Source organism: Heterodontus francisci, chromosome 38, assembly GCF_036365525.1.
Source record: "Heterodontus francisci isolate sHetFra1 chromosome 38, sHetFra1.hap1, whole genome shotgun sequence".
Taxonomy (NCBI): domain Eukaryota; kingdom Metazoa; phylum Chordata; class Chondrichthyes; order Heterodontiformes; family Heterodontidae; genus Heterodontus; species Heterodontus francisci.
Genome location: NC_090408.1, coordinates 35,763,717 through 35,784,452, shown reverse-complemented (window position 1 = coordinate 35,784,452; position 20,736 = coordinate 35,763,717). Strand labels below are relative to the sequence as shown.

Sequence of the window (20,736 nt, the reverse complement as noted above, 5' to 3'; positions counted from 1 at the left end):
TCTTAATCTTACCCCCACCCCCCGCCCCCGTCTTGGCTACATGACCATCTCAGGGTTAGGGTCACATTGACCTGGGTTGGGAAGCTGATCCATGCACAAGATCACAAGAGTAGCCCACAGCCCAGTCTGATCACATCCTCTGCTGCTGTCCACACATAGACACACACTTCTGTCCAGCAATGAACAAGAGCAGAAACCTTGGCCCATCTCCCTCCTCCTTCGCCTGAGGCATTGAGGAGAATTCTATTTTCTCTGCTGCTGAAGCCCAGACTGAGCATTGAACCTATGTCTCTCCAGCTCACTAGCATGTGAGGAAATGCATTTATCAACTGAACCCTCAGGGAGGAGATTTTGGCTTGTGACGCTTCAATACTGTGCAGATTTTCCCTTCCTCGCTTAGCCTGTTATGTGCAACTTGTATCCTTTTACAGTTACTGTGTGCCAAACGGAGATCCTTACTGCAGTAGATCCCAGAATGGCACAGCCGCAGGTATTAAATACAGCTCGCTAAAGAGGTGTTTTCTACGTATGGGGAAAGCCATGGGGGTGGAGTGAAGAGGCCAAAATTCACACAATTCAATATGGAGTGAAACGGAGGCAAGTTCAAATTCAGGCACGTTCAGTAAATCCTGTCGATGAATCTGGCTCAGATTCAGTGCAGGTGTAACCACCTCTCCCAGTCTCGGGCAGCAGCTCCTGAAGAGCTGATAGTTACAAGAACTGACTGTTGCCATCCGTCGCTGTGCACAGTCTGCCATCTCTGCTCTAACTCTGGGCAACGAGAGCTGGTGGCCTGTCAGTAACGTGCTTTTGTCACTGGCGTACAAACCAGAAGGCCAAAGCTGTGTTCCCAGCTTCTGAACGGCACACGGTCGAGATTAAACAAATTTACCAGCAGGGTGAACTGGGCACCAGTGCAACAGGTGGGCAAGCAAAGCACCAATGCTCTGGGCACAAGATAAAGGGGGTATGAAACTCTGTGAAATGTCAGACACTGGAAGTGGATCCAAACTACACAACACGATGGAGAGATAGGGCACACAGTTCCACGACACTCCAATACATTGCTTGCATGTAATTTGATTGTGCCGGATTTGCTCATGGAGCAAACATGAAACCAAAGGCCCAGCTCCACTGTTTGGCTGAGAGTGTTACTGAGCAAAACAGATGTGCAAGACCCCATCCTGAGCCAGCTGCTTTCATCCATAGGGTTGGCCTCAGTACCTCGGGGTTTGAGAGGGGGAAACACATTAGCAAGTGTTGGCTCCGGCTTGCTGTCAAGTCATTGTGTGGGCACGGGCTGAAACGAGAATGCTGTGATGCCCCCTATACGTCTGTGAGCCTGTCAAGATTCACCAGGCTCACACAGGAAGAATAAATGGCCACTTGCTTGGTGCCATTGTAGCCCACGAGGAGGGAAAAATCTGTGGGAGCTGGGGGAGAACCCAATAGTCATGGGACTGATGCCCACTGATGCACATATTCTGAAAGTAGATGGATTGAGTGTAGCATGAGATTGAAACTCCACAGCTTTTGAGTACTGTGGGAATGAAAGGATCTGCCTTATGCCCATTCTTCCCTCGTGAGGGTTTTGCCATCAGAGGGAGTAGGGGCTCCATTAATGCTACATCAGCAACGTCTAGTGCCAGAAACTGAGTAAAGTGCAAAAGGGAATCTGTGACCTTACACTGGGTTTCCTTTTTCATTCAGCCTGAAAAATAAAGTGTGATTTAAACTACGGCAAGTGTCGTCAAGAGTCAGGATGTGGAACCCTCATTTCTGGGATTGGGGGTGGGGAGAGAAGGAAGTAATAATGACCACACGGGCCCTTGGTTTACACCATCATTGCAAGCTGGTGCTAACTCCGCACAGTATGCCAATTCTCTACAAACTGTCACAAACACGTAATCACGACCATAAATGGGATGTCACTGTTGACGATGGGTATCCATCTAACACCAGACAGCGCGAATGAAGAAATGTGTGTGTGGGTTTTTCTTTCAGAAAAGAAATAATTTACTAACAAGCACAAACGAGGTACGAGATAGGTAGTTACCGGCAATTCAAACCGAAAACACGACAGACCAAAATAAACTGTTTCAAAAGTCACATAAAGATGGCTATAGATGTGTGAGGCAGCACCACACCCAGCAGATAAGCACTAAGTGTTTGATGGCGAGAGCTTGGAGACTGGATCGCCCAGGGGCAGAGTTTCCTGGTGGGAGATCAGCTGTCCTCTGATAAATATGAAACTTGTCTTTGTTCGAGTGCAAGTTCTTGACATCTTCAAAGGCGTAATAAGCCGCGAGGGTGAAGTTTACGTCCCCAGTAGTCAAGAGATCAAAAACGCACGATCGGAAGTACAGGTCGTCCACCGGCAGCTTCTCCTTGCACTTGGTGGTTGCGGTTTCGTGCGTGAAGGCCCCGTGGGGGGTTTTGCCCGGTGACGAGGGGCGGCCGCCCCCTGTCTTTGCGAGCTGCGGGAGCCGCCAGTCCATTCGCTCATTGGTAGGGCAACCCTTCAAGCATAGCTGGAGGCTCTGGTTGTCCTCGAAGGAGTTCATGACCTCCTCCGGCATCCGCACTGCGAAGGTCAGGTAGTGGCCCACCTGCCGCACCACGATGGTGGTCCCGATGTACTTGGCCTGGATCTCGATGTGCTGCCCGGCAACTTTCTCCATTACCTTCAGGCTGTTGGCCCCGTGTTTCTCGCCACCGTTTCTGGAGCCGTCAACAAAGGCAGCTGGGAGGTCGTCTGTCTCTGCTTGGTAGACCTTCTGATCAATGCACTCCTGGAAATTCTTGAAGATGACCGTAAGCTGAAGCGACAGGAAGACAACAATCAGTACCTCATCCAACTTAACAGAGCAATGCTCCAGAAAACTCTGCTATTGATAGTTAAGAGCTCAGATCCCATCACATCAAGCTACGAATTGAATTCAACAAATCAGGCCCCATTAAAATGACTGTGAAACTGCTGGATTATTGTAAAAACCCAACTAGTTAACTAATGTCCTTCAGGAAATCTGTCCTCTCTATGCAGTCCGCTCTACATGTAACTAGTCCAGGGTGATGAAGAAAGAAGCAAGTGATTGGAATCAACCGGATAACTCTTTCAAAGATGGGCTGAATGGCCTCTTTCTCTCCTGATGATTCTTTGGTTTAAGCTAATATCCTTTAATATTTCAGAATACACTTAATCCATCCTTTCAAACTTTCAGCACTGCCATCACTAATGAGATCTGTAACCACCAGGACTTCATTCTAGTGTTAACTATGTTAATAAACGGGGTTGAGTACTGCAGGAGAAGACGAAATGTACGGGTAATGTTTACATCAAAAGAAAGGCAGCATAGAGGTGACCTTATAAACAGGATTCCAGAAGGATATTTATTATCCTGACTCCCCAAAGCCCATCCACCATCTACAAGGCACAAGTCAGGAGTGTGATGGAATATTCTCCACTTGCCTGGATGGGTGCAGCTCCAACAACACTCGAGAAGCTCGACACCATCCAGGACAAAGCAGCCTGCTTGATTGGCACACCATCTACAAACATTCACTCCCTTCACCACCGACATACAGTGGCAGCAGTGTGTACCATCTCAAGATGCACTGCAGCAACGCACCAAGGCTCCTTCAACAACACCTTTCAAACCCGTGACCTCTACCACTTAGAAGGTCAAGGGCAGCAGATGCATGGGAGCACCACCACCTGCAAGTGCCCCTCCAAGCCACACACCATCCTGACTTGGAACGATATCACCGTTCCTTCACTGTCGCTGGGTCAAAATCCTGGAACTCCCTTCCTAACAGCACTGTGGGTGTACCTACCCCACATGGACTGCAGCGGTTCAAGAAGGCAGCTCACCACCACCTTCTCAAGGGCAATTAGGGGTGGGCAATAAATGCTGGTCTTGGCAGCGACGCCCACATCCCACGAACAAATTTTAAAAAATGAAAGCAAGCTCCAGAACGAGGGGATATGGATTTGCGGATTAGGGAGGAACGCAAAGAAACAGCTAAAGTAGAATTTCTACCAACGTGGCGTCGTAAACCCAGGGACTCAGAAAGGCAGTGAAAGCAGTAGAGCTCGTAACATTTAAGAGTGTAATAAATTTTTGATGGAAGAGCTACTAAAGGGTGTTAGACGTAACATAGGGAAAGGCATTGGTGATCTGTGAGACTGGTCAATGGATAGAGATGGTTTCTCCTGAACTGCCATGCCCTAAGGAAACTGGGAGAAATGATGGGAGAGAGGCCAGTTTAATTGTGTTTCATGGATCATGAGTAACCTGAAGCTGGTCTGATTGCCTTAGGGAGTTGGGGAGGAATTTCACAGAATCATAGGATAAAAGAACACAGAAGGAGGCCATTTGGCCCATCATTCCTGTGCTGGCTCTTTGGTAGTGCTATCGAATTAATCCCAGTTCCCCGTTCTTTCCCCACAGCCCTGTAAATTTTTTCCCTTCAAGTATTTATCCAATTCTCTTTTGAACGTTACTCCTGAATCTGTTCCCACCACCCTTTCAAGCAGCACGCTTCAGATCCTAACAATTCACTACGTAAACAAATGTTTCCTCACTGGATCTTTAAATCTGTATCCTCTGGTGATCAACCCTTCTGCAAATGGTAATAGTTTCACCTTAATTACTCATCAATTTCCCAGAGTTTTTCCTGAAATTGTGTTTTTTTTGGCCTCCCTGAAAGATTCACATTTCCACAGGTGGCAGGATGGTGCAGGGTGTCTAATGGACTGACTGAGATTGATGGGCCTTTCCTCCCCTTTCTTATTATTGTATGTCTACATTTGTCCAGGAGTCCAGGTGGGTTTCCCAGGACATAAAGGGGAAAGCGAAATAAAAAGAGAAAGTGATGGAAATACTCAGCAGGTCAGGCAGCATCCATGGAGAGAGAAGCAGAGTTAATGTTTCAGGTCTCTGACCTTTCATCAGAACTGGCAAAGGTTAGAAATGTAACAGTCTTTGAGCAAGTGAAAAGGGGGGAGAGGGAAGAAGAACAAAAGGGAAGGTGTGTGATAGGGCAGAGGGCAGGAGAGATTACATGACAAAGATGTCAGGGAACAAAAGGCAAAGGGAGTGCTAATAGTTGTAGTAAAAGACAAAGCGTTAGTCCAGAAAGTGTTAATGGTAGAATAATGAACAACTCGGTCCAAAATCAAAAACATGAAAAACAAGTTTAAAACAAGCTCATGGTTAAAAAATAAAATAAAATAACATTTTTTTAAAAAGGCAGTCATGCTCTGAAATGGTTGAACTCAATGTTGAGTCCAGAAGGTTGTAGAGTGCCTAATGGTGCTGTTCCTTGAACTTGCATTGATGTTCACTGGAACACTGCAGCAGGCCAAGGACAGAAATATGGATGTGAGAGCAGGGTGCTGAATTAAAATGGCAAGAAACCGGAAGCTCAGGGTCATGCTTGCGGACTGAGTGGAGGTGCTCCGCAAAGCGGTCACCCAATCTGCATTTGGTCTCTGCAATGTAGAGGTCACTGCATTGTGAGCAGCGAATACAGTATACTAAATTGAAGGAAGGACAAGTAAAATCGCTGCTTCACCTGGAAGGAGTGTTTGGGGCCCTGGATGGTGATTATGATTAGATTAGAGATACAGCACTGAAACAGGCCCTTCGGCCCACCGAGTCTGTGCCGAACATCAACCACCCATTTATACTAATCCTACACTAATCCCATATTCCTACCAAACATCCCCACCTGTCCCTATATTTCCCTACCACCTACCTATACTAGTGACAATTTATAATGGCCAATTTACCTATCAACCTGCAAGTCTTTTGGCTTGTGGGAGGAAACCGGAGCACCCGGAGAAAACCCACGCAGACACAGGGAGAACTTGCAAACTCCACACAGACAGTACCCGGACAGTGAGGAGTGAGGAGGTAAAAGGACAGATATTACACCTCCTGGAAAGTGAATCTACGTTTGGGTAGTGACTTAGTGTTGAGGGCCCTATCCCCAGGGAGTACCTTGTTCACAGTTTGACATAAAGTAATTCCAACTCTTTGTATATAAATTTTTAAAACATTCACAACATTTTGTTCCCTTTGTCTTGTTGCCTCTCTTCCAAAGCTCAGAGCTGGGACTGCGAATTCAGGAGTGAAGACTCCTAGAGTAACATGCCTCCTGAAGCCCACAGGCATCAGGAAAGATGGGCGACAAGTAGGCCCCAAAGTGTACTGTGGATTGGAGAGAGGTCGGGGGGGGGAAGAAAAGCAATAGTTTTTATTTGGGAATTTCTCCCACTCTCCGATGTAGGAAAATTGAAGAAGATTTAGCACTTCAAAGAAAACTTCCAAGTTCCCTGCTACTCTGAAACCCTCCATTTCTCCCTCTCTCAGAGGCACTCCTGGGACGTTACTGACAGGACAGAACTGTCTTTATGTACCAGGGAAAGTCAGTTCAATTCAACCTGGTGGAGGGGAGGCGGTGGGGGAACATTAGACCAGATTGATTGTCAGTCCAGAATCTACCTGGAAAACATGCTGTCAGCTAAATTCAGCTGGTAACATTGGATTCTGGGCTAAAATGCTGTGAATTCAGGTCCCACTCCAGGAGTGAGCACATAATCTAAGCTGGTTCTGTCCTGCAGTCCTGATGGAGTCCTGCACTGTCAGAGGTGCTGTCCTTGAGAGGAGGCATTTAGCTAAATTCCAGGGATGTTAAAAAATCCTGTGGCATTATTCAAAGAGTATTCATCCTGGCCAACATTCCTCCCTTCAACCACCACTGAAAACCAGATTAACTGATCGTCCATCCCATTGCTGTTTGTGGGAAGCTGAGAGTGGAGAATCGATCCTCTGTGTGTAGTTACTGCAGTCTAATAGCAATTGCTACTCAGAGAGATCACAACAATGCAAGGTGTTTGATGATTGCAAGTATTCGTTCTTACTCAATGGCTACATCACACACGGTGCTTTGTGTATCTTCCTGGGATGTACAGGAAGATGCCAATGAAGAGGTTGAATCAGCTCTCAATGCCAACACTGCACTGAGTCTAGAACCTCACTTTCTGGCCTGATAACACTGCAGTACGGCCCATCTTCAATAGAAGCTGATTTCAGCAGTAAAATGGCTAATTAAAGAAAAAGTTTAAACCAAAAAAAATCCATAACAGGGATACAGAGTCTAAAATAACATGGAAAATTTGTGAAATTGGTACAAATTCTCAAAATAGCAGGACTGGGAGGAAAGAAATCTTTCAACCCCTGAACCTTTTTTTCCCAGAGATGTTACTGAATTTTAAGTTTCCTTTAACTGCTATTTTTCCTCTCAAGATTATTACTCTCAGGGTTGAGGATGAGGTACAAAATTCTGTGATGTGTCGCCAGTTGCCACATAGGTTTAAGACGGAGCGCTAAAGTGAACTTGGGGTTTAATCACTGCTCTGACTGCTAGGTGGCAGCATTGTCTAACTGGTTTGAGCTTTGTATTTTTAGAGAAAAAGGGGGCTGAGGTCCCATTACCAAGATTAAAGAAAACGAAAAGGTGAGATAAATGAGAAATTAATGACTAAATTATGCAAAGCTTGGGTTTTAAAAGCTTGGTGATTGTTGGAGTACAGGAGAGATTGGGAATATTATAGTTTAAGGCCCAGGCAGAGAATTGGCAGGTTGCGTTTCCCATTTTCTGACATAACTTATATGGAGGAAATCCCGAAAAACCATCATGAACCATCACTTGTGTAAAATTGCGATGGGAGATTGGAAATTTGAACCCCAAATTAAAATGGGAAATAAAGCAATGAGTCTTGATTTGAATACAGTCAGGTTCGCAGGAAAGCTGAACGGCGCACAAGATAGTGGACAGGAAAACACAGGAAACGTTCTGAGACTCCAGAGGAACCAGCAAACTAAAGACAAGAAAGATTGTGACAGAAGGCAAGAAAAATGGCGTTTAGATTTGGATACAACCTAAAGACTTTCTCTGTGTTGAAACAGGGTTCCAGTGGTTACAGATCACAAGAGTTCAGGCAGTATTCACTCAGGATCCAGTGGAAATGGGTGATGCGTGAACTGCAGCCCCAAACTAAGAGTGCAACAAGAAGGGACAGTGAGGTCAAAGCACTGAATGTCACACTGGATACTACCTGATAAACACAGGAACGTCTGTACTCTTAAAACAGGAGACCTAAATAACATTGACAATCATGCTCCAACCCATCCTTTAGGGGTACTTTACTTCATACAGAGAGTAGGGGATGACCCATATTCTGTAGAAGTAGGCACAATATTACTCCAGAGCCATTGTGCTCTTAATAAGGCCCAGGGCCATTTTGCAACCCATCTCCCTCAACCTGCTGCCTTCATGTTTCTTCATGTAGCCTCAGACTTGGATGTGGAATTACATCAGGGCTGTTGGGAGTCATTTCTCTCCTCTCTTCTCTAGCTGAGGGACAGAAGGAATTATAACAGAAAGCAGAATTATCCCAGAATCTACAGCACGTGTAACGGGGCCACTCACGACTGTAAAAGACTGTTTGCATCCCATTATTCCACAGTGCCGCATTCCGGAGAATGGCTCCCCCACCAACAAGACTAAGTGAGCGGGAAAACCTGCTGTTCAGCGCCATTAGGTGAATGGAAGCTCTTTTGCTTTCTTCATCTTCCACCTTGCTGCACTGCACAATGCAGGTAAGTTGCTAACAAAGCCTCATAGGAACACAGCATCAGGAGGAGGAAATTTAGTCCCTCAAGCCTGTTCCACCAATCAATTAGATCATGGCTGATCGATACCTTAACTTGAAAGTTTAAATGACCCTTAACCTTCAGAGATCTTTAAAGCTGCTTACCAGATTTCCACGAACCTTTATAGAGTCAAAGAGTTATACAGCATAGAAACATGTTATGCGAGGAAGCACTTCCTGACATCGTCTCTGAATGGCCTTACTTTAATTCAAAGATTATGCCCCCTTGTCTCCCCCTACCACAGGAAATAGTTTCTCTCTAATTACTGTAGCAATTCCTTTAATGGTCTTAAACATCTCAATTGGATCACCCCATAATCTTCTATATTCAAGGGAATATGAGACTGGACTATGCAACCTGTCCTCATAATTTAACACTTGCAGCCCCTTAAATTTTTGGTGCCAGTCAGAATGTTAAGAATGTTACACAAGAAATATTTCATTCATTTCCCTCCCCCCAGCTTCATCCATTCCTCTCTCCAAAGCTATTCATCCACACTGACTGCAGCAGTTCAAGAAGGAGGCTCACCACCACCTTCTCAAGAGCAATTCAGGATGGGCAATAAATGCTGGGTTTGCCAGTGACATCCCATTAATGAATGAGAAAAAAAATGAAGGTGTGAGTCCAGTGCTGTCTTCACCCTGTCCAGCAGAGGTCACCAGTTGGCAAGTCAATCTGGCTGATTTTGCACCCAACCCCCATCCCGCCCTCTCTGCCTCCCCTCCCCAAGTCCAGTTGTGCTGACACTCATAGTTACACTCCTGCTGTCCCTCCCCAGTCAGCTAATTCACCAGAGGCTGGGAGAGAACATTTCTAGTCTGTATTGGTTGGCGTTCACCAACTGAGCCATGAAAGTGGGGTGGGAGATGGGGAGGACAATAAAGTGAATTCCAACCAAAAATATATTTCCATTTGGTGTAATTATTACTTTTAGGGATTCTGAAATCAAAAACCATTCAGACACAGAGCAGAGAAGCCAAGCAGAAAATAAATATCACGCCAGGCTGAATTTCTGGAATTAGATGCCTATTTAGTAACACCGAGCAAGCAAAAAAAAAAGGCATTCTTATCTATTAAATTACATTAACAGGTTGTCTACTTTTGGGTGAGTTGCAGCCTTTCAATAGCATAACTGCAACATCATCCATTCTCTGAGCTGTCAACTCGCGAACAGATCTCATCATATATCGAGCGTGAAAACACAGGGCAGGTTCAGTCACTGTGTCCTCTCTGTAATCATTTTTGGCTGAAAATCAAAAATGCAGTTGTCAACGGGCAGTGTAAAATGAGTATGTGGCACAGTCTGCAAACCCAACACACCCTGACACCAGGTGGGATAAGTTGGGACCAAGAGGTTGGGGGTGAGGGGGCATGGGACTGTGTTTAAATGCTGCTGGTCACCTTTTTGTAAATTTGCCAACACACCCGTCACTTTAATATGGGTTTCAAAGGAAGTCATCCATATACTAATGCCATTTGGGTCTCAGCACCCCTGGACGAGTGAGAAAAAGACTTGCATTGAAATAGTGCCTTTCCAGACCTCAGGAAATCTCAACACACTGTACCGCCAATGAAGTACTTTTGAAGTGTGGTCACTGTTGCAATGTAAAAGTGAGGAGACAATCAACCAGGGATTCCCCCCATTCCTGACTGCTAGACATGTGTGTATGCTGCAGTTGGGAAAGACAGACTTGCGGGCGGGTGGGGGGTGGGGGGTCAGTATTGATGTCTACTGCAGTGGATTAGCCTGTGGCCACTAACCACTTGGGCTTGCCTAAATGCAATGACCACTTGGGACCAGAGGGGAGGCAAATCGCACAGAGCTGTCGCTCAGCATAAACCAGAGATTTCAGAAGAGGAGGAAATAGGAAAAGAACTCTATTTTTCAATTTAGCTGCATGCAGCCATTAACACAGACATACCACCTCGCAACATTAACACACACACCAGCCTCACACTGACATTAACACACACACACACACTCCAGCCTCACACTAACATTAACACACACACACACTCCAACCTCACACTAACATTAACACACACACACACTCCAACCTCACACTAACATTAACACACACACTCCAACCTCACATTAACATGAACACACACACACTCCAGCCTCACACTAACATTAACACACACACACACTCCAGCCTCACACTAACATTAACACACACACACTCCAGCCTCACACTAACATTAACACACACACACACTCCAACCTCACACGAACATTAACACACACACACACTCCAGCCTCACACTAACATTAACACACACGCAAACTCCAGCCTCACACTAACATTAACACACACACACTCCAGCCTCACACTAACATTAACACACACGCAAACTCCAGCCTCACACTAACATTAACACACACACACTCCAGCCTCACACTAACATTAACACACACACACACTCCAACCTCACACTAACATTAACACACACACAAACTCCAACCTCACACTAACATTAACACACACACACTCCAACCTCACACTAACATTAACACACACACACTCCAACCTCACACTAACATTAACACACACACACACACACTCCAGCCTCACACTAACATTAACACACACACACTCCAGCCTCACACTAACATTAACACACACACACACACTCCAACCTCACACTAACATTAACACACACACAAACTCCAACATCACACGAACATTAACACACATAGTCCAACCTCACACTAACATTAGCACACACACACACTCCAACCTCACACTAACATTAACACACACACACTCCAGCCTCACACTAACATTAACACACACACACACTCCAACCTCACACGAACATTAACACACACACACACTCCAGCCTCACACTAACATTAACACACACACAAACTCCAGCCTCACACTAACATTAACACACACACACTCCAGCCTCACACTAACATTAACACACACACACACTCCAACCTCACACTAACATTAACACACACACAAACTCCAACCTCACACTAACATTAACACACACACACTCCAACCTCACACTAACATTAACACACACACACTCCAACCTCACACTAACATTAACACACACACACACTCCAGCCTCACACTAACATTAACACACACACACTCCAGCCTCACACTATCATTAACACACACACACACTCCAACCTCACACTAACATTAACACACACACAAACTCCAACATCACACGAACATTAACACACATAGTCCAACCTCACACTAACATTAGCACACACACACACTCCAACCTCACACTAACATTAACACACACACACACTCCAGCCTCACACTAACATTAACACACACACACACACTCCAGCCTCACACTAACATTAACACACACACACGCAATCCAACCTCACACTGACATTAACACACACACACTCCAGCCTCACACTAACATTAACACACACACACACTCCAACCTCACACTAACATTAACACACACACACTCCAGCCTCACACTAACATTAACACACACACACACTCCAACCTCACACTAACATTAACACACACACACTCCAGCCTCACACTAACATTAACACACACACTCCAGCCTCACACTAACATTAACACACACACACACTCCAACCTCACACTAACATTAACACACACACACTCCAGCCTCACACTAACATTAACACACACACACTCCAGCCTCACACAAACATTAACACACACACACACTCCAGCCTCACACAAACATTAACACACACACACTCCAGCCTCACACTAACATTAACACACACACACACTCCAACCTCACATTAACATGAACACACACACACTCCAGCCTCACACTAACATTAACACACACACACTCCAACCTCACACTAACATTAACACACACACACTCCAACCTCACACTAACATTAACACACACACACTCCAGCCTCACACTAACATTAACACACACACACTCCAGCCTCACACTAACATTAACACACACACACTCCAACCTCACACTAACATTAACACACACACACTCCAACCTCACACTAACATTAACACACACACACTCCAGCCTCACACTAACATTAACACACACACACACTCCAACCTCACACTAACATTAACACACACACACTCCAACTTCACACTAACATTAACACACACACACACTCCAACCTCACACTAACATTAACACACACACACTCCAACCTCACACTGACATTAACACACACACACACACTCCAGCCTCACACTAACATTAACACACACACACACTCCAACCTCACACTAACATTAACACACACACACTCCAGCCTCACACTAACATTAGCACACACACACACTCCAACCTCACACTAACATTAACACACACACACACTCCAACCTCACACTAACATTAGCACACACACACTCCAGCCTCACACTAACATTAACACACACACACACTCCAGCCTCACACTATCATTAACACACACACACTCCAGCCTCACACTAACATTAACACACACACACTCCAACCTCACACTAACATTAACACACACACACACTCCAACCTCACACTAACATTAACACACACACACACTCCAACCTCACACTAACATTAACACACACACACTCCAGCCTCACACTAACATTAACACACACACACACTCCAACCTCACATTAACATGAACACACACACACTCCAGCCTCACACTAACATTAACACCCACACACTCCAACCTCACACTAACATTAACACACACACACACTCCAACCTCACACTAACATTAACACACACACACACTCCAACCTCACATTAACATGAACACACACACAAACTCCTGCCTCACACTAACATTAACACACACACACTCCAGCCTCACACTAACATTAACACACACACACTCCAGCCTCACACTAACATTAACACCCACACACTCCAACCTCACACTAACATTAACACACACACACACTCCAGCCTCACACTAACATTAACACCCACACACTCCAACCTCACACTAACATTAACACACACACACACTCCAACCTCACACTAACATTAACACACACACACACTCCAACCTCACACTAACATTAACACACACACACTCCAACCTCACACTAACATTAACACCCACACACTCCAACCTCACACTAACATTAACACACACACACACTCCAGCCTCACACTAACATTAACACACACACACTCCAACCTCACACTAACATTAACACACACACACTCCAACCTCACACTAACATTAACACACACACACTCCAACCTCACACTAACATTAACACACACACACACTCCAGCCTCACACTAACATTAACACACACACACTCCAGCCTCACACTAACATTAACACACACACACACTCCAACCTCACACTAACATTAACACACACACAAACTCCAACATCACACGAACATTAACACACATAGTCCAACCTCACACTAACATTAGCACACACACACACTCCAACCTCACACTAACATTAACACACACACACTCCAGCCTCACACTAACATTAACACACACACACACACTCCAGCCTCACACTAACATTAACACACACACACGCAATCCAACCTCACACTGACATTAACACACACACACTCCAGCCTCACACTAACATTAACACACACACACAATCCAACCTCACACTGACATTAACACACACACACTCCAGCCTCACACTAACATTAACACACACACACACTCCAACCTCACACTAACATTAACACACACACACTCCAGCCTCACACTAACATTAACACACACACACACTCCAACCTCACACTAACATTAACACACACACACTCCAGCCTCACACTAACATTAACACACACACACTCCAGCCTCACACTAACATTAACACACACACACACTCCAACCTCACACTAACATTAACACACACACACTCCAGCCTCACACTAACATTAACACACACACACTCCAGCCTCACACAAACATTAACACACACACACACTCCAGCCTCACACAAACATTAACACACACACACTCCAGCCTCACACTAACATTAACACACACACACACTCCAACCTCACATTAACATGAACACACACACACTCCAGCCTCACACTAACATTAACACACACACACTCCAACCTCACACTAACATTAACACACACACACTCCAACCTCACACTAACATTAACACACACACACTCCAGCCTCACACTAACATTAACACACACACACTCCAGCCTCACACTAACATTAACACACACACACACTCCAACCTCACACTAACATTAACACACACACACTCCAACTTCACACTAACATTAACACACACACACACTCCAACCTCACACTAACATTAACACACACACACTCCAACCTCACACTAACATTAACACACACACACACTCCAACCTCACATTAACATGAACACACACACACTCCAGCCTCACACTAACATTAACACCCACACACTCCAACCTCACACTAACATTAACACACACACACACTCCAACCTCACACTAACATTAACACACACACACACTCCAACCTCACATTAACATGAACACACACACAAACTCCTGCCTCACACTAACATTAACACACACACACTCCAGCCTCACACTAACATTAACACACACACACTCCAGCCTCACACTAACATTAACACCCACACACTCCAACCTCACACTAACATTAACACACACACACACTCCAGCCTCACACTAACATTAACACCCACACACTCCAACCTCACACTAACATTAACACACACACACACTCCAACCTCACACTAACATTAACACACACACACACTCCAACCTCACACTAACATTAACACACACACACACTGCAACCTCACACTAACATTAACACCCACACACTCCAACCTCACACTAACATTAACACACACACACACTCCAGCCTCACACTAACATTAACACACACACACTCCAGCCTCACACTAACATTAACACACACACACTCCAACCTCACACTAACATTAACACACACACACTCCAACCTCACACTAACATTAACACACACACACTCCAGCCTCACACTAACATTAACACACACACACACTCCAACCTCACACTAACATTAACACACACACACTCCAACCTCACACTGACATTAACACACACACACTCCAGCCTCACACTAACATTAACACACACACACTCCAGCCTCACACTAACATTAACACACACACACTCCAACTTCACACTAACATTAACACACACACACACTCCAACCTCACACTAACATTAACACACACACACTCCAACCTCACACTGACATTAACACACACACACACTCCAGCCTCACACTAACATTAACACACACACACACTCCAACCTCACACTAACATTAACACACACACACTCCAGCCTCACACTAACATTAACACACACACACACTCCAACCTCACACTAACATTAACACACACACACACTCCAACCTCACACTAACATTAGCACACACACACTCCAGCCTCACACTAACATTAACACACACACACACTCCAGCCTCACACTATCATTAACACACACACACTCCAGCCTCACACTAACATTAACACACACACACTCCAACCTCACACTAACATTAACACACACACACTCCAACCTCACACTAACATTAACACACACACACACTCCAACCTCACACTAACATTAACACACACACACTCCAACCTCACACTAACATTAACACACACACACACTCCAACCTCACATTAACATGAACACACACACACTCCAGCCTCACACTAACATTAACACCCACACACTCCAACCTCACACTAACATTAACACACACACACACTCCAGCCTCACACTAACATTAACACACACACACTCCAGCCTCACACTAACATTAACACACACACACACTCCAACCTCACACTAACATTAGCACACACACACTCCAACCTCACACTAACATTAACACACACACACACTCCAGCCTCACACTATCATTAACACACACACACTCCAGCCTCACACTAACATTAACACACACACACTCCAACCTCACACTAACATTAACACACACACACACTCCAACCTCACACTAACATTAACACACACACACACTCCAACCTCACACTAACATTAACACACACACACACTCCAACCTCACACTAACATTAACACACACACACTCCAGCCTCACACTAACATTAACACACACACACACTCCAACCTCACACTAACATTAACACACACACACTCCAACCTCACATTAACATGAACACACACACACACTCCAGCCTCACACTAACATTAACACCCACACACTCCAACCTCACACTAACATTAACACACACACACACTCCAGCCTCACACTAACATTAACACACACACACTCCAGCCTCACACTAACATTAACACCCACACACTCCAACCTCACACTAACATTAACACACACACACTCCAACCTCACACTAACATTAACACACACACACACTCCAACCTCACACTAACATTAACACACACACACACTCCAACCTCACATTAACATGAACACACACACAAACTCCTGCCTCACACTAACATTAACACACACACACTCCAGCCTCACACTAACATTAACACCCACACACTCCAACCTCACACTAACATTAACACACACACACACTCCAACCTCACACTAACATTAACACACACACACTCCAGCCTCACACTAACATTAACACCCACACACTCCAACCTCACACTAACATTAACACACACACACACTCCAACCTCACACTAACATTAACACACACACACACTCCAACCTCACACTAACATTAACACCCACACACTCCAACCTCACACTAACATTAACACACACACACCCTCCAGCCTCACACTAACATTAACACACACACACTCCAGCCTCACACTAACATTAACACACACACACTCCAACCTCACACTAACATTAACACACACACACTCCAGCCTCACACTAACATTAACACACACACACTCCAGCCTCACACTAACATTAACACACACACACACTCCAACCTCACACTAACATTAACACACACACACTCCAGCCTCACACTAACATTAACACACACACACTCCAACTTCACACTAACATTAACACACACACACACACACTCCAACCTCACACTAACATTAACACACACACACACACACTCCAACCTCACACTAACATTAACACACACACACACTCCAACCTCACACTAACATTAACACACACACACTCCAGCCTCACACTAACATTAACACACACACACACTCCAACCTCACACTAACATTAACACGCACACACTCCAACCTCACACTAACATTAACACACACACACACTCCAACCTCACACTAACATTAACACACACACACACTCCAACCTCACACTAACATTAACACACACACACTCCAACCTCACACTAACATTAACACACACACACACTCCAACCTCACACTAACATTAACACACACACACTCCAGCCTCACACTAACATTAACACACACACACACTCCAACCTCACACTAACATTAACACACACACACTCCAGCCTCACACTAACATTAACACACACACACACTCCAACCTCACACTAACATTAACACACACACACTCCAACCTCACACTAACATTAACACACACACACACTCCAACCTCACATTAACATGAACACACACACACTCCAGCCTCACACTAACATTAACACACACACACACTCCAACCTCACACTAACATTAACACACACACACTCCAACCTCACACTAACATTAACACACACACACACTCCAACCTCACACTAACATTAACACACACACACACTCCAACCTCACACTAACATTAGCACACACACACTCCAGCCTCACACTAACATTAACACACACACACTCCAGCCTCACACTAACATTAACACACACACAAACTCCTGCCTCACACTAACATTAACACACACACACACTCCAACCTCACACTAACATTAACACACACACACTCCAGCCTCACACTAACATTAACACACACACAAACTCCTGCCTCACACTAACATTAACACACACACACACTCCAACCTCACACTAACATTAACACACACACACTCCAGCCTCACACTAACATTAACACACACACAAACTCCTGCCTCACACTAACATTAACACACACACACACTCCAACCTCACACTAACATTAACACACACACACTCCAGCCTCACACTAACATTAACACCCACACACTCCAACCTCACACTAACATTAACACACACACACTCCAGCCTCACACTAACATTAACACACACACACTCCAACCTCACACTAACATTAACACACACACACTCCAGCCTCACACTAACATTAACACACACACACTCCAGCCTCACACTAACATTAACACACACACACTCCAACCTCACACTAACATTAACACACACACACTCCAGCCTCACACTAACATTAACACACACACACACTCCAACCTCACACTAACATTAACACACACACACTCCAGCCTCACACTAACATTAACACACACACACACTCCAACCTCACACTAACATTAACACACACACACTCCAGCCTCACACTAACATTAACACACACACACTCCAACCTCACACTAACATTAACACACACACACACTGCAACCTCACACTAACATTAACACACACACACTCCAACCTCACACTAACATTAACACACACACACACTCCAACCTCACACTAACATTAACACACACACACTCCAGCCTCACACTAACATTAACACACACACAAACTCCAGCCTCACACTAACATTAACACACACACACTCCAACCTCACACTAACATTAACACACACACACACTCCAGCCTCACACTAACATTAACACACACACAAACTCCTGCCTCACACTAACATTAACACACACACACTCCAACCTCACACTAACATTAACACACACACACTCCAGCCTCACACTCACACTAACATTAACACACACACACACTCCAGCCTCACACTAACATTAACACACACACACTCCAACCTCACACTGACATTAACACACACACACACTCCAGCCTCACACTAACATTAACACACACACACTCCAACCTCACACTAACATTAACACACACACACTCCAGCCTCACACTAACATTTACACACACACAAACTCCAGCCTCACACTAACATTAACACACACACACTCCAACCTCACACTAACATTAACACACACACACACTCCAACCTCACACTAACATTAACACACACACACTCCAACCTCACACTAACATTAACACACACACACACTCCAACCTCACACTAACATTAACACACACACACTCCAGCCTCACACTAACATTAACACACACACAAACTCCAGCCTCACACTAACATTAACACACACACACTCCAACCTCACACTAACATTAACACACACACACACTCCAGCCTCACACTAACATTAACACACACACAAACTCCTGCCTCACACTAACATTAACACACACACACTCCAACCTCACACTAACATTAACACACACACACTCCAGCCTCACACTAATATTAACACACACACACACTCCAGCCTCACACTAACATTAACACACACACACTCCAACCTCACACTGACATTAACACACACACACACTCCAGCCTCACACTAACATTAACACACACACACACTCCAACCTCACACTAACATTAACACACACACACTCCAACCTCACACTGACATTAACACACACACACACTCCAGCCTCACACTAACACACACACACACTCCAACCTCACACTAACATTAACACACACACTCCAGCCTCACACTGACATTAACACACACACACTCCAACCTCACACTAACATTAACACACACACACACTCCAGCCTCACACTAACATTAACACACACACACACTCCAACCTCACACTAACATTAACACACACACACTCCAACCTCACACTAACATTAACACACACACACACTCCAACCTCACACTAACATTAACACACACACACACTCCAACCTCACACTAACATTAACACACACACACTCCAACCTCACACTAACATTAACACACACACACTCCAACCTCACACTAACATTAACACACACACACTCCAGC

At 44.9% G+C, this 20,736-nt stretch overlaps 1 protein-coding gene across 1 annotated transcript in view; it reads right to left on the bottom strand.

Moving 5' to 3' along the window:
* Positions 1 to 37: 37 nt before the first annotated feature.
* Positions 38 to 20,736, bottom strand: part of rgma (repulsive guidance molecule BMP co-receptor a) — a 42,683-nt gene continuing 21,984 nt past the window's right edge. The window contains exon 4 of the mRNA XM_068017641.1: positions 38 to 2,819. Within this exon, the coding sequence (XP_067873742.1) occupies positions 2,121 to 2,819 (699 nt within the window). The 3' untranslated portion in view covers positions 38 to 2,120. The remainder of the gene's footprint in view (positions 2,820 to 20,736) is intronic.